This window comes from Protopterus annectens, chromosome 2.part0 (assembly GCF_019279795.1).
Source record: "Protopterus annectens isolate FY-2018-M chromosome 2.part0, PAN1.0, whole genome shotgun sequence".
Taxonomy (NCBI): Eukaryota; Metazoa; Chordata; order Ceratodontiformes; family Protopteridae; genus Protopterus; species Protopterus annectens.
Genome location: NC_056728.1, coordinates 325,593,597 through 325,615,665, shown reverse-complemented (window position 1 = coordinate 325,615,665; position 22,069 = coordinate 325,593,597). Strand labels below are relative to the sequence as shown.

At 37.2% G+C, this 22,069-nt stretch overlaps 1 protein-coding gene across 2 annotated transcripts in view; it reads right to left on the bottom strand.

The window, feature by feature from the left end:
- LOC122793085 (long-chain fatty acid transport protein 6-like) overlaps window positions 1–22,069 on the bottom strand; it is a 937,264-nt gene that overhangs the window by 547,729 nt on the left and 367,466 nt on the right. For both annotated transcript variants that reach the window (XM_044060804.1, XM_044060806.1), the window contains exon 4: window positions 1,710–1,868. In XM_044060804.1, coding sequence (XP_043916739.1) covers window positions 1,710–1,868 — 159 coding nt within the window. The remainder of the gene's footprint in view (window positions 1–1,709; window positions 1,869–22,069) is intronic.

Sequence of the window (22,069 nt, the reverse complement as noted above, 5' to 3'; positions counted from 1 at the left end):
GAATTATGAATATTTCCAAATACCAGTCACTTTTAGCCCAAAACCTTCAGGCATCTGCTAGAAAGCTGACGATGAAGAAAAAGTTCACCTTTCAACATGACAATGACCCCAAGCATACATCCAAATCAACAAAAGAATGGCTTCACCAGAAGAAAATTAAAGTTTTGGAATGGCCCAGCCAGAGCCCAGACCTAAATCCAATAGAAAATCTGTGTGGTGACCTGAAGAGGGCTGTGCACAAGAGATGTCCTCGCAATCTGACAGATTTGGAGTGCTTTTGCAAGGAAGAGTGGGCAAATATTGCCAAGTCAAGATGTACCATGCTGATAGACTCCTACCCAAAAAGACTGCATTCTGTAATTAAATCAAAAGGTGCTTTAACAAAGTATTAGTTTAAGGGTGTGCACACTTATGCAACCAGGTTATTGTACATTTTTTTATTTTTTATCTTTTTCACCCAACAGATTTGTTTTTCAATGGAATTGTACAGGTTATAGGTCATATTAAAGGTGGGAAAAGTTTTGAAATGATTTATTGTGGACTCATTTTTTTTTATATCACAAAAACCTGGCATTTTCACAGGGGTGTATAAACTTTTTATATGTGTGTCTATATATATATATATATATATATATATATATATATATATATATATATATGGATTTACTTCTAAATCCCGAAATATGAAAATCACGTAAGCAGGGCAAGTAAAGCCTTGCCCAAAACAAACACACACACTGCACTGTCTGAAAACCACCTGGGTGGGGAGCCATGCCCCCCACACCTCCCTAACTATATATGCCAACACTGAGGTCACACTACAGTGGAGAAAGGGCATAATTCCTCATGCTGGGCAAGTGTTTACTTGCCCTGGTTAAACTTGGGCCGTTCGGTGTTTCCTGGTTTGGGATTCTCATCTCGAGATTGTTGTCTTTGGGATTTTTGGAAGTTGGGATATAGAAGGGGATCCAGATACATACATACACACACACACACACACACACACACACACACACACACACACATATATATATATATATATATATATATATATATATATATATATATACATACACACACACACACACACACACACACACACACACACACACTAATGCAGATGCATACATACATACATACATAAACACACAGACACAGCAGATACACACAAAGCAATAACACAAATGCAAAAAAAATGTAACAGATGGCCAGTTTTCTATGGCCAATAATACTCTCCATGGTGGACATTACATTGATATAATGGACCTCCCTGGGGTATGTGCACCTTCTGTCTCCAATGTCATTCATTGCAACACACCTTGGCAGTTTCATTTTCCTGTAATACTCACTATTTTGGTCATTACTGCATCCTTATTTCAAATAAGTGTCATTTCTCTGGTTCTAGAACAACCGTTTATGCTACTTGATTTCTATATTGCTATTGACACCTACTTACATTGTAAAACCATATTATGCATTACTCAGTGAGACATGTTGAAATGTTTTAATAATGCAGATGATATGCATTAGAAAGAGGAACAATATAAATACTTTTACTGCTTACATGATGGAAAAGTGTAGTTTAACACAAAAATAAAGGTAAATATATATGGGTTTTCATTAAGCTATCATTTTAGAACACATTTACAGTTGTGAGCTTTATTATAATTTGGCAGTTTATTAAAAAATATTGCATAAGCTCATTTTACCTAAGAAAATGGTTCCTCCAATCCCCAGAAGAGAAGCGGTCATGTGGTATAATGGGGTGGTAATATAAATTATATCTGACGGTTGTATACCAGTAATGTGAAAGGTAGACATACTCCTGAGTATCTTCAAATGGGTTACAATTGCAGCTTTTGGAAAGCCTAAAATGTAAACAAAATATATATTATTGCAAAATATAAAATTTGTTTTCATACTTTAATAGTTTGTGGCAAGCTGAAAAGGGTCAACGACCATTATAATACAGGATCCAAGGTCACAGAGTAGGCATTCAAGCCAAACCAAGCATCTGAAGATTTCCTGAAAGATTCCAATGAGTTACATTTCCTTAGTTGCAATGGCAGTCTGTTCCATGATATCAAAATACTTTGGGTGATAAACTGTTATCCTAAAGTGATTTTTGCATTTTGCTATTTGAAAAGTTTAATTTGCCACATGAGAAATTTACTTTGATGGAAACAACTCAGTAGTTAATAGAAGTTGGACTTCTTCATCTTGAAGTGCATGGTATGATTTGCAAAATTTGTCACATAACCAGTGATAAATGATAGAAAATAAATTATGTTCAGCTAAGCATTTCTGATATGCAATTATCCCATACGCCATACTTTTTTAGTATTTTTTCTTTGAACATTTTCCAATATGGAGAGGTCATCTCCTGAAAATGTACAAAACAATGAGTTGTATTCAAATGTAAATGTAATATACACTAAAAATAAATTCAGTAGGACTGCAACAGATTTCGTTGAAAAATACTTCAGAAGGAGGCGTACAACTCACATGGTCTTTGTCTTAATACGCCATGTATTTTAAATGTGAAGTTAGAACTTATATATGCACCAACAACATCTCTACATTTATTCCCTTGCTATATGGTGTGATTTCCCAAAATAAAATGCGTCAATGTTTTTCTTTAAGGTGCTAGACTCAAATTGTTTAAATAATTTGTAGCTACTTCTTTTCTTTCTTTCTGACTAATTTAGTTTCCCATTCCTTCATGGGGGTAAAATCCATAGTTGGCCAATTAGTTGAACCTGTTTGCAGTGACCATTTGCACCCAAAACAACTGCCAATTTGCTGATGGTTCCAGACAAAGTTTCAGTATTCCAATCTATATCATTCAGTTCTTCAAAACGTAATTGAATACCAATCCTTAAACAGTCCTAACTTGTTATAATAACTTTGGAAGTATTAATAAATGAATCTACAGCAAATTCTAAAGTAAAATGATCAGATGTCCCTAATGGGATGGGATTTAATATTATGAATTTTACTACAAATGTTAGTAAGCAATAGATCCAAAGTGCTATTATTTTGAGAAGGAAAATTGTTCATCTTGACCATATTGCTGGATGTCATTAAGTCATAAAATTTATGTTCAACTGGTGAGCTACATGTTCCACACCTCCAGTTAATATTAGGAAAATTAAAGCCCATTGCAATGATCACATTTTTAAAATGTCGACCATGAAAGTTGAGTTTGCTGCTCAGCATTCATTTGTGGGCTACAACAGCTATAAATTATATGCAGACTGATATTATTGAAAAATCGTGGAAATTCAATAGCAAGTGAATCCATATCAATATTGTCCCATAATAATTTTGGGGGTGTGGAATAATGAACAAAAACAATACTCATACCTTCAGAAGTATTTTTTCTTAGATAATCAAATTTGTTAAATCCTAATATGTGAACATCACTGCATTGCCATGCTTCAGTGATAGCTATAGTAAACAGTTGTGTCTGACTAGCTATTGCTTATAGTTCCCCAATCGTATATGCAAGAATCTGTGCATTAGTGTAGTAAATTTTTGCTACTGTATTAAACCTATTGTCCTGTTTATGTCTTTGAAGAGGATAAGAGTACACAGTTCTTCATTTTATCATGTTGTTTTATGCTTTAACATCTTTCCTTCTATCATGCAAATTCTCTTCCACACTTTTGCAGCAGTAAGTGAGTAGAAGTAAGTATTCTGAACATTAATTGCACGTGCATAGGCAGACTGACCAGAATGTAAAATTGTGACACAGTAGACTAGTTCATCCCTGGGTTCATACAAACATTAAATGTTTTTGTTGTAATAGCCTTCTACGAACATGATATCAGTCACACTAAATAGCAAATTATAACTTCTCATCTCTGATGTATCTGGATTTGTAGAACGCATTTATGTGGATTTCTGGTATAGAATATAGTTTTTTCTGGAACTGCATCTAAAGGTGTAAGTAATTAAAGTGCTAACATACCATATTTCAATATTGTTTAACTTATAAATGTACTAGCATTATAAATGTATGCATTTCAGTTAGGTAACATTTATTTATTATGTCTTTAGGTGTAATATCTTTTTAAAAATGTTTTAGTATGTTAATTGATTGTTTGGACTAATTAGGTAGAGTATATAAGGTGTGTATTTTCATGGAGAAGTTACACCTGAAGAAGCTATTGTGAAAGCGCTTGTGTCTTCTGTGAATAAACTGGTACCTGCACGTATATCTGTGGATTCTTTGCTGTTATTTTGGAATCATTCTCAGCCTGGATTTTTTGCCCTTTGATTTCAAGGGACTTTACATCTGTTTCTATTATTGTTTAACTTGTCATGTGGCAAAGCAAAGTTGTCTATCATACAAATGATATATTGAGAAATTCCTGCTCATTTGCAAATTTTATAGACATTAATGAGAACACAAAGATGGTCCATTCAAACAGTGTAAAAATTTTAAGTGTAACATTCAGATAATCCAGTACATTATGTGACACTTGGATTTTGAAATTTTGATGTATGTACCACTTCAAAAGAAGCATAAAGACACTCCATTTTCAGGGAGAGCCATTGATAGTCCCTGAGGTCTGCTTGTTTACCTGAGATGCCTACATTCAAGCAAAGCACTATATTTTATGAGGAATGCAAAAAAATGTAAAACATTGCATGATACAGTCTTATCTAATGTGTATTTACTCAATCAACCAAAAAACATTAGTGTGAATGAGAGTAGGAGGGGTATTATGAAAGGATAGGAGCTGTTAAATCTGTATTTGATTCGTGTTGAAGTTTAATTATTAATACATATATTTTTTTTAAAAAAGTATAGTAATGGTTAGTTGATAGGCAGCTGCACTGTAGTATACTTATTTATTTAGTGCTAGTTGTAAGACCTAGTACCCTTTAGGTTTATGCACATATGTACCACTGTTTGAGATAGTTCTTTATTAGTGCTCAACATCCGCAAGGATTTTCATGAATTTCAGATTAGGCTGGTTATGTGTCTTATCTAGTGATATACAAAATTTTAAATTTTAATATTTTAAATACACTTTAAGAATTTTGTGTATCTCATTTTAATATGATTTTAAATACATGTTAAGTTGTCAACACTGGCTGGGTGCCTGTCTCACATCCCTTTGGTCGTATATTTGAGTAAGGTTTTTGAGTATTATAAATGGTTTATAGATCTTTTATCTTTTTGTTTGAACAAGTGCATATGCTTTGACCAAAAGGAGAAATGTGAGGATGGGTTTTGTAATATCCTGTGTTAAGGATTCAAATGCTGTTGTAAACCTATGTCACTTCCTGTATTTGACTATTTATATTGTTCCTTTCTTTTTGTACATTGTCTCTGATGAAGCCACAACAATGTTGTGGCGAAAACGCTTGTCATAATAATAAATTGCGTTTAGGTTTACAAGTTCGTGTGGACGCTACTTTTGGCTCCTGGAGCAAGGTTCCCGTGGATGGTTGCTTGTTTGTGGTTTTCTTTGTTCATCTACTTTGGGTATTAGGAAATGTTCATATTGTTTTTTTCTGTGTGTCTGTGTGTGTGTCTGTGTGTGTGTGTGTGTGTGTGTGTGTGTGTGTGTGTGTGTGTGTGTGTGTGTGTGTTTATGTGAGTGTGAGTGTGTGTGTGTTTATGTGAGTGTGAGTGTGTGTGTGTTTATGTGTGTGTGTGTGTGTGTGTGTGTGTGGTGTGTGTGTATGTGCGCGCACTTGTGCATGTGTGTGTGTGTGTCTGTGTGTATATGTACTTGTGCACGTGTGTGTGTGTGTGTGTGTGTGTGTGTGTGTGTGTGTGTGTGTGTGTGTGTGTGTGTGTGTTTGAGTGTTCGTATGTGTGTTGTAGTTGTTGGGTCTAGTTCCCAACATTATTAAGCAGTGAACTGTACCTCCTTCACTCCCCCTAAGTAACATTAGCTATCTCTGAAATTGTTCTATTTGAGGCAAAACAGAAGCAGTAACTGAGATGTGATGTAATGTCTCCTACTGTTTGTCTGTGCCTTTAGTGCAAGAGGTGCCAGGTTCAAGCCTGGGCTAATTATTTAAGGGCAGGTTGGTGTAATGGTTAAGATTTTCACCTCACAGACACAGCTAGAGGATTTGATTCTGACTTCTGTTCAATGTCTTATTAGTGGCTAGGCTTGTAATAATCTGACTGTGTAGTACTTATGTATGAATATATAAGAAGCTTCCTGGCATCTGTCATGCTTTGAACTCTTTCTTAATTGCTCTCTTGCCATTGTACGTTTTTAATCCCACAACACATAGGCTCTTTATGACATCTTGTATTACAAACCTCTCAAAAGTTACCTGTCTGACCCCTTTCTGCTTAAAGGCATTCACTCAGCTGCACAAAAGAGCATATATCTCCTCCTTAGAGAAACAAGTTTTCCATCCCCACAGTCACTTGCTAAATTATTTTCATCCATAGTCACAACATAACTAATGGAAAGAGCAAGAACTTATTTAATTTTTTATTCATTTATTTTTATTTTCTGTAATGCTGACTCTTTCTCTGTGACACTTCATTCTCAGAGTATCCATTAAATTGCATATGCAACACTGGTGGATTATAACAGGGGCAAAACGAGGAGTTGCCCAGGGTCTACAGCTTCTGGAGAGCCCATGGCTAGACAACAAAACTTTTGCATCTATAGTATGACTATATCTTTGTTTTCCAGCCCGGATCAGAAAAGAAATCTCCAACTCCTCTGTATGCATAAATACCCCCCAAAGCTCACTGCAGGAAGTACCATCAACTATTCTCCCACACAGTACAGGAAGTACTACAACCAACAGTGTGTGAGAATGGCTGCTTGCTGCCACTGCCACTGAATAGAAGAATTTTGCTCCTTGAAATTCTGGAAAAAAGGACTGAATCACTAGCTGCTTACTCTGCTGGTGAATGGAATAACTCCATTGAATTGAGAAACTGATGCTTTGAAATTACTGATTGTAGTGGAGCACTGCTACTGAGTGTGTGTGTGTGTGTGTGTGTGTGTGTGTATGTGTGTGTGTGTGTGTGTGTGTGTGTGTGTGTGTGTGCGGTTGTGAGTGTTTGAATAATACCTCACTTATTTGTTATGTAGCTAGAAGCAATGCCCCAGCTAATTATTGAGAAGAACACTGTCTTGTTAAGTGACTTGCTCAGTCACACAGCAAACAAATGGAGGGAGAAACATCAAACCCTGCATCCTTGACTACTCTGAGCATGTCAAGCCTTAATCATTTGCGATAACTTTTAGACATTCGATCATTAATTAATTTCCTGATAAATCACAGTAGATTAAAATTCACTGAGCAGTCAGTCAATAATATCAGTCATTAGAGTTTTGTGTGATATTAATGTACTGTTCCTGTAGTCAAAAGTATAGGTTTTGAATCCTTTTACCTCCATTTGCCTAATGTCTGAATTTGAGCAAGCTGTAATTACATCTGTGTGTGCCTGTAACAAATTTCTTTCCTGCATCTCATTATTCTACTCATAACTTACACATTAGTATAGAGGGTTAAGACTGATGTTTAATGTGTCTGTGGTGTGGGGTTTAAACCCATCTCCTCTTTTTGGGACTTTAGCCTGGCGCTTGGCACAGAGGGTTAATGATATGAGCTATAGCGCCTGTGGTGCAGGGCTTGATTTCCTCAACCCCTGCTTACTTATTGTATGACTTTGAACAAGTCACTTAAGATAATGCTTTGGGTAGCAGGGAATTTGGGCTAGGCTCCTCAATGGTCTCTTTGATCAAGAGCCTAGTAGCTACCTAAGAACCAAAGTAGTTATGATATAAAAGAAGGAAATTGATTGCAGTAAACTGAAGCATCATTTTGTGATTCTTGTTTTCCTTTTTATGTTGACAGTATGTTTATTATTTAGCTGTAAATGCTCTGGACAGCATGAAGTCTATGAGCTTAAAGTTGATACTATGAATACATTTGCAATTAAGCATAATTTATAGAGGCACATAGGTGTGAAATGCATTGTATTTGGGATGTAACAGTTTGTCTAGTAGTTAGTGGGGATAATTAAGGCTGTACACTGCTAAAAAGAGATGCTTTGATTTCATCAATGTTTGGTTGTCTTCTGTCTGGCTCTGACCAAGTTACTTCACCAGACATTACTACCAGGCTGCAACTGAAAAGAAACACTTGTAACCAGTTGGCAATCCTCTTGTAGTTTTGTGATTGCTAGATGCATTTTCAGGAAATGTGACATTCAAGGGAAGAGAAGTTTACTGTTTCTCGTGCTAAGTCTCTTTTCAATATCAGAGTGTTTTGTTTGAAAAATGACTGTCAATATTTTTGTTGTAAAATTTGAAGTAAACTTTTTAAAGGAAAATTCTGTGCTAATTGTAAAACTAAAGAAGAAAACCATATCAACACTGGCAGGTTTGAACAGTGTTTTATGTAATTTGGGAGAGATGACCAAGTAATGGGATATTGGTATGGTTGGCATTGTCCTGGTTCAAGGGCCCCATTTGAATGTAATCTGGCTCCATTGAACCTGGAGTCATACATTATCATGCACATTCAGTTAGGTCATACCTGTACTGAATACTGTCATTTGTGACAGCTATTCTTGATGACAGGGAAGACATAAGATCAAAAATGAGATGTAGGTTTTTACAAATATGTTACTCTCCCACAAAAAATATTCTGCATGCACTAATATTTTAGATTTTTGCATGACTTGGTTGTTGAACAAAAGTTGCTGCAGCATTTGTATTGACTTTAACTGTTTTGATTTATTCCTTGCACTAAAGAATGAATTAATTCAGGTTTGGGTTATGTAATATAGTCTAAACATGTTTTCATAATACATTTTATAGTGCCTTCTTCACATCTTCCAGAAACTGTAAACAGTTTGACACTGTCAGGTTATATAGTCTGCATTATTTGGAATGATTATCAGTAAGATCATCAGCATATATTATGCAGTTATTGCTCCATATTACTGTCATACAGTCTTCTCTACAATACTGTATTGTTAAGGATTTTTTGCTAGTCCCATTACTTGGTCGTCTCTTTTCACTGTCTGGCAGTTACGCAGAAGACCAAAACTCTGGTGTGTTAAGGAGCTGCTTCGAGATCTAAGGGTTCATGGTTTGAATTTTTCCACCTTCATTTACTACTGTGTGACCTTCAGCAAGCCACTTAAGCAGATAGTGTTTTTGGGCAATTGAGACTTTGGGCTAAGCTCCTTAATGGTCTCCTGGACTGCATGCTTAGTCACTAACTATGAACCTGGTGTTGTTTTTTGCAAGCCATTCCCTATTGCATAGCTGAACTAATTTAGGAAATGTTACAGTAATATCATCAATACACGTATTTTTTAATACAACATATGCCATGTATTCTTCAAGGGCAGCAGGTACCACATTTATATATGAAGCACTTTAATGTAAAATTGTTTGCCGGTAGTAATATCTGCATTTGTAATGGTTGTTTCTAATACAAAATTATTCAGATGATATTTACTTCTGCAGCAATTTTGTGTATTGACTTAGCATATGTTGTCGGATGATTAATACTCCTTATGCTCTCATCATAAATACTCATCTATTTAAACTGTGCTACAAATAGCTGGATACTATAGCATGATGTTCATGATCTTTATACAGTTTCATGTAGATCATCCAAAACTACCAATAAATTATATGTAATTTATTTCTTAAAAAGAATAAGGGGTGTATATAGTCAACAATATGGCAATAACTGCTAGTGAGAGGTATCTGTGGATGAAATTATGTTACGCTATTATTGTTTTAAACAGTATTTAATATGGTTTTGTTGGACTAGTGTGCACACATGGGAAAAAGTTGAGGCATTTTACCATGGCTACTGTGTATGAAGCATGTTTGAAATATGCTACTTTTATCATCATGTGTTTTCATCATGTTTTTGCTAGTGCGGGACTGGCTCGGTTCGTCCCCGCTCCGTTTGCTCCTCTACCCTACCCCCATTCCCACACACCCCTACATCAATTACATTTATAGGTACACACCACACCCCTAGCCACTCCCGCAACACAACTATCCTATCACATATTACATTTAATTACACCTCACACTACTACATCCCATCCTTCTCTATACAACCCAACCCCTCACACTACTACAGCCCATCACATCCTTCTCTACACAACCCAAATTGACACCACACCCTACAATCTAACTCCATCTTTACACCTCCATATTGTAGACCACACCCTATAGTTCAACTCAATCTCTACCATATCTCAGCCCTATCCTAGTCTTTAACCCACCTTACAACGAAACAATATGGTCCAAACTCCAACCAAACACCTTCTATTTACCCGATTACACTCAGTAGGCCTCTCCTCTCTCCTCCTCCTATCCTTTTTCTCATCCTACCACACACATCTGTATATCAGCCCTCCACCACCATGGCAAACTGACACAACTATAACCACCTCCATTACTATCTCCTCACCAATAACTCTAAGAGACCTCTACCCTTCTACATCACCTTCTTATCTTTATGGAATTAACACCTACAAACTTCAAACCAACTCACACAATGAAATAACCAAAATAACTCACAAACTAAACAAGCACTTCATCCACATACTACAAAAACTCTCATGCTGTAGCGATATTCACCCTAATCCAGGTCCCAACACCTGCAATAGCTCCTACCCAACTAACCCCAATCCAATATATATCTGGCCTAGCTCATCCCTACTCCTTCTAAACATTAATATAAGAAGCATTCTCAACAAAACACATGATCTACATGCCCTACTAGCCCTACTAGCCCTACACAAACCTGACATCATAGTACTCACTGAAACTTGGCTTAAGCCCATCCACTACAGTAATGAAATAACAGCCCCTGGCTATAATATCATATGCAAAGATAGGCCAGGCAAAAAAGGAGGGGGTGTAGCCATCCTTTTCCAAAGCCACCACTCAATAGAACAAATTGAATACAACACTCAAGAAATCCAAAACATAGAACTAATATTAGCAACACTAAAACTTAACCCCAATAAACAAATCATATTAGCAGGAGGCTATATACCACCAGTCAACAACACTAATGAACTCAAAAACCTACTAAATTAGATGAAAATCACTCATCCACAGGAAACCATTCTTGCAGGTGACTTTAACACAGACTGGTTTGACTGTAACAATCACAACTCCACCACCCATATAAACCTCCATGTTTTTACCCAAATTATTAATACCCCTACAAGAATAGACAAAACCTCTAAGCGACAATCAATCCTAGATTGGATACTAGTATCCAACCCCACTCAAGTCCATCTTTCAGGATGTCTCCCTGACAGCCTTAGTGATCATCAGGCAACATACCTAATTAGGAATCGACTCCAACTAACTAAACAACCAATTATCAGGGTCATAAGAAACAAAAAGTACTTTATAGCTCATGATTTGATAAATTCACTCAAATCATGTATATGGACTCCACTAAAATACTTACCACTAGATGAAGCTGTAGAATACTTCAACACAACCTTCCTGAACATCCTAAACTCCCATGCTCCATCTAGAACCACTAGAATTAAAACCAACCTCGCACCATGGCTATCTAAAGACACCAGATCCCTAATGAAAGAAAGAGACAAAGCCTGGCTGCAATTCCATAAACACAAAACCCCAATTCTAAAACAAAAATATCATGAAATATGGAATCAAGCCAAAAAACACATAACAATTGACAAAACTACTTACTGTGAAACACTACAGGAAAAACACTCTCACAACCCTCAAAAAATTTGGGCATCAATTAACAACCTATTACACCCAGGAAAACCTACCAGTCCTGCCCCTATACTACCAAACAATCTACATAACATCCCCACCCACTTTAACAAATACTTTACTGAAACCATCCAAGCCCTAGCCAATACCCAAACAACTAGCTCTCACACAATGTCAACTACAGCCCCCACCCTCTCCAACTCAGATAATAATACACATAGTTTCTCCCTAGAACCAGTCAGTACTACAATTATTACCAAACTCCTCAAAAAGCTGAAGTCAACAACCCCAGCAGTAGACAATATACCAGCAGAATTCCTACAAATTACTGCAGAGGCCATAGCCTATCCTGTATCCATTCTCATTAACAGATCTATAATTGAATCCAAAGTACCTAAATCATGGAAAATATCACACATAATACCATTACATAAAGGGGGACAATCCCTTGAACTTACTAACTACCGCCCTATTGCAATACTATCACCCCTATCAAAGATTCTAGAGAGAGTAGTCCACTCACAACTAATGAAATTTCTGCTTCACAACAATCTATTATCACAATCCCAACATGGCTTCAGACCTTCGCACAGTACTACCACAGCATTGCTATCCTTCGCAAACAATATTAATACCCACAGAAACAACAGCCTGGTCGTATCCTCAATATTCCTAGACCTATCCAAAGCCTTTGATATGGTGAACCACAGTCTACTACTAGAAAAACTTGCCACTTTTAATATAAACTCTTCCACCTTATCCTGGTTCAGTAGCTATTTATCTAACCGACAACAAGCTGTTCTCTGGGAAAACCATCTGTCACTCCTACTTCCAGTAACCACTGGTGTACCACAAGGATCCATCCTTGGCCCATTATTATTCTCATTATTTACTAATGACATAGCATCATTCCTACTCTATGCCTCAATAGTCCAATATGCAGATGATACCACTATAATAAGTGCAGCTAACACCCTTGATAAACTCCAAATTATAACCCAAAATAACTTTACCCTTGCCAAAGAATGGTTCACCAACATCAAACTACTGCTTAACCCAAAGAAAACTCAACTTATTATTTTTAGCACGAGTAGATCCCCCCCATAAACAATAGCTTTTCAATAATATCCAAAGACAATACTAATATTACTCCTACACCTCACACCAAGCTCTTCGGAGTTTTAATTGATAATAAACTTAAATATGACATCCACATTTCTCAAACAATTAAGAAAGTCAATAAAAAGATTGGACTCCTTTATAGAAACCACAACTACATGACCAGACACACAAAAGCCACCATAGCTAGACCTTATCTGTTATCTATACTTCTGTACGCCTCCCCAATCTTTACAAACATTCACCAAGCAGAACTTTCTAAAATTGAATCATGCTACAACAAAATTGCCAAATTTGCTAATGAAGCCACACATAGGTCCCATCACTGCCAATCACTCAGACAACTCAACTGGCTTGAGTTACCTCAAATCCTTCTACTCAACCAACTCACCACTGTCCATAAGCTCTACTACCTTCCTTTGAAAACCCCAGCCTTGCAACAATTAATTCAACACTATACTCCCTCCAGAAACCTAAGATCGACACAACAAAACCACATAACTGTCACCAAGCACAAAAATGAAGCTGGCAAATCACTCTATGCATGCTGCATTGCAAAAACCTGGAACCTCCTACCCAATCACCTAACCTCAACATCCTCACCTTACCTCTTCAAAAAAAAAAAACATCAAATCACATTTTATGCAAAACTGGCTATGTTTATGTCTTCCCCCAGGCTAGACCAAATTAATTCACTACTATTAATACTCACTCAAATAAACACCATTGTTCTCAACCACTAATAGCTTAGTGATAAGCTGTAAAACAAATTATTCTCTACTGTCTTACCCCTTTTGCACAAATTTTAGCAGGTACTCTAATAAAACTCATTTCAAACTACTGTTTTTATCTGTATTCAACCAACATACTGTACTCTGAGTCGAAATATCCTGTACCTTGCAAATATTACTGTTGTAAGGTAACTAACTGTGTAACTGTCTGCATGAATACTGTCTTATATCATGCTAATGTTAACTAATGTTTTGTATAAATAGTAATGTCAACCAATATAATGTAATGTAATATTTGTAGAGCTTTTCTCCCCGGGCCTCCGCTGAAAACGGATCGGTGTCCAGTTGGACTTTCTCGGTAAACAAATGTAAAATAAAAATAAATAAATAAATTATTATTGCAGTTAATTTTTTCACCAAGCATTTGAGGAGGATGCACCCAAAAATGTAACAATAATTGTTAGGATTGGGGAATGTCTGTGGATAAAAATGACTGACTCTGCTAAGTTGATAAAGCTGAAGAGTCTTTAATCTGTATTTGCAGGAAGAGTATGTATAGGCATAAAGTAAACTTGAATACTTTACTGTGGCCATTTTTATCACAATTGGATATATAACATGTATAGAGTCAATAAGTTGGCCACGATTCATCAGTATAGCAATGTGAGTAGCCTGCTATGTTTGAAATGTTCTGAAATGGGTACTTTTGTCATTACTGTGTAATATATTTTGTTCCATTATTTACTGGAATGTTCAAAACTATAATTTTAATACATAATCTAACAAATGTTGCTATATTAAATAAGAAATATAATTTAAAACAATCATCAAGGTAAACCCAAAAGAACACATGCATTCATGATACAAAAATATCTGCAGGGGGGCCTATGGTTTGAAAACAGTCAGGGGTCCCAGGTACACTTAATCCACCACTGCTGAGCAGTATCCCATATGTAGTCAAACATAGCACTTACCACACTTGAGCAAATAAAACCAAGCATTGTACGATCAAAGAAATTAAGGGAAACTCACAAGAAGAAACATGCTGCTGCAACACAAAAACACATAAAGTTAGCATGTGCAAAGGAAGCCAGTAAGCTAATGAAGCAGAGAAAAGAGAAGGAGTGGGGATGCTTACCGAAAATAAAATTCACAAGAGAAAACATACACAAAGCATTTTATTTAAGAAAATAAATAAAAAACTCCACTCACTACAAGCTCTACTCAACCTAGAGAATGCTAACATCTGTGCAGTCACTGAGATATAATTTAAAGCCATGGCAGGTACACTAGCAGTGCAAGGCTATAATGCCTTCCACACATTTAGACCAGCTACTACACAGACAGGGAATAAAGGTGGATATGTCTTGATTTACTTAAAAAATAAATATACCTCAAGGCTGGTCAAACAGGACAATGCACATGAGCTTCTATCTGTTCATATCATTAGGTAAAATCTCATACAATTTCCTTGCAAGCTATAGGTCCCCCTCTATGATACTAGAAAACCATAACATACATTTAAGCTTACTGGAAACACTCACCATCCAACTCAATACATTATTCATGGATGACTAATTGCCCTACTATTAAATTGCAATCATATATGACAACAAATGTGCAGGCGCACAGATTCCTGAATTTTGTAACACAAACTCCCTGGCAAGATTATCAATGCACTCACCATGGGCACAAACATACTGGATCTGGTTCTCACTAATGTGGGAGAGTACTGCACACCTCCTAGTGTAATGTCTTCACTGGTAAGGTCACACCACAAAACCATCTCCATTAAAATGAAAATAAAATCTGGAAATGCAGCTAACATTGGAATGTTCAGGAACTATTCCAAGGCAAACTTCCTACTATTAAATGATAACCCAGCAAAATCTCAAGCTCCCATAAACATTGACAACACTCCTGCCTATGCAAACTGTTCACAGAAACTCTATTCAAGCATGTTAATATCTACATTTCTGCAGCTGTAGTCACCAGAAAGAAATACAGAACTAACTCAAAAAGCAAGCTACCTTGGTTGAATCACAACATCAGTAGGCTGTATAACAGGAGGAAGAAAATTTTGTCATAAATTAGGAGGCATATCACCCAGTAGGATAAAAGCACTCGTATCAAAATAAACACACAACTCAAAGGATAGATAAATTCTACTAAAGCCAAATTTGAATTAAATTTGGCCTCATAGGCTAAGGACAACCACAAGACATTCTTTAGCTATGTCCACAACCTCAAAGATAACACACAATTGTGGAAAGAGCTCATTGTTAATGGAGCCACCTGTACTGAGCCAGAAAATATAGCAAACTTATTGGCAGACAAATTCTTTCCTCACCCCTCTCCCTCCAACCCCCATCAGGAAATACTATCAAATATAGCTCCCCCCTACTATCATTAGGTAACATGTACTCAATGCTCTGTCAGGGGCTAAAAACACTGCATCAATGGACTCAGACAGCATCCCAGGATGCCTTCAAAATGGAATGAAACATGACATATTCTGGAATTGCTGTTGTGCCTCATGAATGAAGAACAGCAACAGTCATCCCTCTATTCAAAGGCAGCTAATCTACTGACCCTGAAAACTAGAGAACCATAAGACTCACTAGTCTCATATGCAAAGCCATGGAAAGAATTATCATGGAAATTATCAATAATGACATAGAAAACCTCCTAGCACTGGATCCAACCCAATTTGGTTTTGTCAAAGACAGGTTATGCCTACACAACCTAGCGGGTTTCTTTGAGACTGTCACCAAAGCAATGGATGAGGGCAAAATGATTCACACTGCATACCTTGTCTTGGCCAAAGCATTTGACACAGTACCCCAATGAGGCATTGCTGACAAACTCAGGAGATTTGGTATAAACACTTCTGTCACTCTGTGGATAGCCAGCCAGCTCACAGACAGGAGCCAGGAAGTTAGTATTGGGGAGTTCACCTCTATGAAGACACCACTAACAAGTGAAGCCCTTCAGGGATCAGTTCTAGGACTGCTCCTTTTTGGTATTAACTTCTCTGAAGTCAAGGCCAATAACAATGGCCTCTGTCTGACCAAATCTCCAGATGACCACAAATGGCATTTTTGTAGACGTGAACACCCCAGTTCTAAATTCCTGGGTCCTGTCTGTGAAGCAGGTGGCTATCCACTGGGTGACATAAGAAATTATATCTAACCCCTTGAATATGTCAACAAGGCCTGAGTAAGCTATTGTGCCAAATGTCTTAGCCAGGTCAAGGTAGGCAGTGTGAAATATTTTTGCCCTCATATATTGCTTTGGTGACCTTCTCAAATAAGTTCACCAGGTTGAGTAGGCATTCCTGCCCTTGACAAAACCAAATTAGGTTGGGTCCAGTTTCTGGAGATTTCCTAATTTCATTATTGATAATTTCCATGATAATTCTTTACATGGCATTGCATATGGGACTAGTGAGACTTATGGGTCTGTAGTTTCTAGGGTCTGTAGATGGCCCACCTTTGCACAGAGGGATGACTGTTGCTCTTCTCCATTCTTTAGGTATGAAGTCTGTTTGGAGGGCACAGTTAAATAGCAATTCTAGAAGGCATGATAGGTCATGCTTCCTGCTATTTAGAAAGCATCCCAGGATACTGTTTAGGCCTATTTATGCAGTGTTCTTTGCCTTAAAGAGTTAATTAAGGACCTATTCCCTAGTGATTGTATGGGAAGTTATATTTGATGGTATTTTCTGAGAGAAGTTTGAGAAAGAGAGAGGGGTAAAGCTGGAGGTGAAATTGTTGGTCAGTACGTTTGCTATATTTTCTGTCTCAGTATAGGTGGCTGCATGAACAATGACTTCTGCACAGAATTGTGTACTGCCTTTGATTATGGACATAGCTAAAGGATGCCTTTTGGATATCCTTGGTCTGGGAGGCAGAATTTGCCTCAAATTTGGCTTTGGTAGACTTTATTTGTCCTCTGAGTTGTTTATTTAGTTTGGTGTGAGTGCTTTTATCCTGCTGGATGCTACACTTCTTATTTTTTGCCATGATTGTCTTCCTTCTGTTATACAACCTATTGATGCTGAGATTCCAACAAGGTGGCTTGTTTTTCGATTTACTTCTTTAGTTCTGTACTTTCTCCTTGTGGGTACAGCTGCCTTTCTGCAGCTATTAACATGCTTGTATTAGGTTAATGTGAACAGTTCCATGTAAGCAGCAGTGCTCTCAGGGTTTATGGGTGCTTAAAAGTTTGATAGGTTATCATTTAAGAGTAGGAAGTTAGTTCATTAATATTCCAGGGTTACCTAGAGTTCCAGGTTTTATTTTTACTTCAAAGGAGACTATTTTGTGGTCTGCCCTTAGTAGGGAAGGCATTGTACTAGGGGGTGTGCAGCAGTCTCCCATATTAGTGAGGACCAGGTCCAGTATGTTTGCACCTCTGGCTGATGTATTGAGAGTCTAGTCCACAGAGTTTGTGTTTACAAAATCCAAGAATCTCTGTGCCTGTACATTTGGTGTAGTATATGATTCCCTGTTAATAGCCATGCAATTAAAGTTGTCCATGAATATTGTATTGGGTTGGATGCGGAGTGTCTCCAGTACATTTAAATACATGTTATGGATTTCTTGATTCATGGAGGGGGAGCCTATAGCTTGCAAGGGAGTGGTATTGGATTTTGTCTATGGGATTTGATTGTGGAGAAGCTCAAATGCATTGTAGTGTTGGACGAGCCTTGAGGTACATTTATTTTTTATGTAAATTGAGATACTTCCACCTTTAGTCCCTGTCTGTGTAGTAGCTGGTCTAAATGTGTGAAAGGCATTATAGCCTTGCACTGCTGGTATGGTTTCCACAGGTTTAAACCATGTCTCAGTGACCTCATAGACAAGAGCTTGTAGGGAGCAGTATTTCTTGTTTAGAATCCTAGCATTGAGTGTGCTTACCTTTAGATTTATTTTTGTTTTGATTTGCTACATCAGATATACTTTCAATTTGGCATTGCCTAAAAAAAGGCACTATGGGGGAGGACAATGTTTTAGCTAATATTTAACAGCGTAGAGGGGAGAGGAGCAGACCATCCCTGGCAAAGCGGCATGGTCAGTTGATATTCTCCTTCCATGTTGACAACTATTGCTCTGCCCAAGAACGACACCAGAAATTAAGCCAATTATTAAAGTCAGTCATCTTCTGTTCATATTGGTGCATCATTCATGGAGGAGATAATATGTTGCTCAATGCTAGGTTCATATCAGCCTGGGACACATCACAAAATCTCCATAATGTCTCTCTTCATATAGTTTAGGGAGGTATTTCTCAGGTCATTTATACCCACATGGACTATGGCTGAGTCATACTGATACTTGTGGTCCAATCACCTGAGTGTGTGCATAGTGTGGTGGATCTTGGCCACTGTTAAGTAGCCAAGTGTGACTTTCTCCTTATTCAGCCTTGAGAGAGGGATATCAGTGTGCCACACAATGGAGTCTCCAATGACCAGGATGTTGAACTGTGAGGTGACTTGCCTTATGGGCTTAGAAGTACAGGCTCCATGAGATGTGGCTGTATATGTTAACATGAGTGTTCTTTAAAGAGGGCATTCAGGGCTGCTGAGGGTATTTGTTATGTGTAATTCATCTAGGACATCTTTGGGGTTTAGGAAGGTTACATTTAAGTGCCTCTGTATACGCAAGTCTGTATGTCTGCTTTAAAGTGCATGTGATGGGTGCAGTGTGTGTATTACTGAGAACCTGAATGACATTAGGAGTGCTTTTATGTGAAAGATTTATCTCCAGTTACATTGTGTAAATATATCTCTCACATACTATATCAGTTTCTACAAAAACAGTAGGATGGCCAATAAATGTAAATAGCTGAAGGAAAATTATTTCACAACATTATAACTTTTTGCTTACTTGCAATAGCCAATTAAATCGGAGAGGCAAGGAAATGTTGTCAAATTAACATAAGGGGCAGGCAACTAGAAAAAAAAAACAACTGAACTTCAAAACACAGCAGCACCAGGATTTCAGTTTTGTGGAATTTTTTTTTTATGTGTGTGACTCACAAGAGACACATATGTGGTGTATTTCCGAGTTTAAATATAGAATTAAAATCAGAATACAAGTAAAAACTCAGTGTAAAGAAAATAACTCACAGTATACAAAATAGAGGAAGGCAGTGAAGCAATACAAAATTCAAGAAAGCAAAAACAAACTAAACTTTCTCTCACAGCACTCTATAGCAGAGTCTGAGTGAGTTTTTCCAATAAAATGGGTGTTGATAATGATGATGATTATTCATGCTCCCATACTTCACAGATGCTCAACAGGAATCTATGACTGACACCATTATGCCTGTATTTAAATGAATAAATCTCAAAGAAGCAGAGCTGCATTTAGAACTTCTAACCCTGTGACACAGCACACACAGGAGTTTCCCACAGCTTGTGCAGCATAAAATGGCAAGAAGTGTAGTTTTGTGTGGGATATCTGATTAGTGCATAAAGAAATTAATGGTATTCTGTTTTTTTATCAGGAGGCTGTAGGTGTGAACTTGCACAGATCTCTTCAGAATTTCCATGAGAACCTACACTGAACAAAGAAGAGCAACACTGGCCTGCAACTTACTCAAACTGTTTAAATGTTTCTTTTATTCACAACAAGGAGTGTCTTTATATGGACACCATGTTTTGGCTTTTATAATGTTGGAAAGAGAGAAGATAGGACAAATAGAAGTAGGAGAGACAAAAGATAATGGAAACTCAAAAGGGACACTTTAAGAGGTTTGTATTAGAAGAGATGGGACAGCATGGGCATTATCATTTTCCCAGTTTTATTAATAAGGAAAGCTGGGAAAGGGACAAGGGAAGAGGGTGTAGAAGACAGGGTTAGGAAGAGTTAAGGATGTTTTTAAGGTAAAAAAGCATAAAACACAGACAAGACAGACGGGAGCACTATGGTGTGCTAATGACTGAAAGAGACAAGTCATACAGATGGCAGATAGACTCATAGAGAGAATGAGGAAATCTTGGTGGCACCCACCACTCAGGTTTGGAGGACTTTGATTATCCCCCCTGTAGATCTAACCCTGATGGTGTGTGTGTGGGGGGGTGCTAACCCTGATGGTGGTGAGTGGTTGAATCTCCTGGTGGCTCAATGGAAAGATTGATATTGCTACCACTACCAATCCATGACTCTCTCAACCATAGTCTCACCCAGGTCCTGAAGCTCATGATGCTGACTTACCAGGATGCCTCATGCCTGGAAGTCAACAGCAGCAGAGCCACTTATTACACCTTGTGAAACTGCTTCCAGGAAGGCAGGGGGAGGTGTAGAATGTTCTTGTGCCTGAGAAGTTTGTGACAGAGATGCTCCAGGTATTCCTGGGCCTACAGAAAATAAGTAACATAAATGGGAAGGTAAGAAAATATAGGGCAAATAAAGACAGTGAGAGAGAGAGAGAGAGGGAGAGAGATGGAGAGAGATGGAGAGAGCTAATTGTTTTACATTCTGTAATGACATATCATAAACACTCTGCAATGAAGTATTACAGCAGTAAATACCGACAACCACTATTTCAGTGACAGATTATGCTTTTACTATCAAAGTAATCATTACCGATGTAGTGCATTTCCTTTCACTTCACTGGCTCATATAATACATTTACATAAAACTCACTGATTGTATGTACTGACTATTTAACTGATGTTGTGACTAAGATAACCTGACAAGCTGCACTCTGCTACTTCATAAATTAATAGTACCATATATTTAATATCATATACCTATCAGTAACCATTTAAAATATCAGAACTCAGAATGCTGAGTCCTATTATGAGTAGACCAAATGATCAAAAATCCACATTTACATCTATAAAGTCTGAGTACAAACTGATTTATGAAGTACTTTAAAATACATTTAATATGACATTTTAGTTGTTTGTTTTAATTAGTATGTGATGATAGGAGGTACTGCCAGCCATGCCAGAAGAAGTAGGGCAGTGGATGTATAACATATGCCAGCACAGCTAGCTGGAATTTTGTAAAGAATCATACGTCATTTGTACATCAAACTGATTTGTACAAATGCTTGTGTTGGAAATGCATTTGTAAAGCTGCTTGTGTTAAAAATGTAATAACAGTGTGACCTGCTGGAAAGCAAAGAAATGTACATGCATTATTGCAACTGTTCAAATCTATACATTGTATCAGCATATACTGAAAGAGAAGAGGTTAATTCACCTGAATTTGAAAAAATATTCTTGAAATTAAATTATTTTATGGGTTAAACCGTAAAGATGTTATACCACAATTTTTAAGGGAGTCAGAGACACATTGTCTATGCTAGATAATAGTTTGTACCTCCTATAGAAAGAGTAGAATGGTTTTATTGTTTTATGGCTTCAAGATGCTGAAACAGATCTTAGAAAAGCTTCATATATGTATGGCAACACATAAGTGCTAAACCTAGCAGCTTCTAGTGTTGGTAATTCTC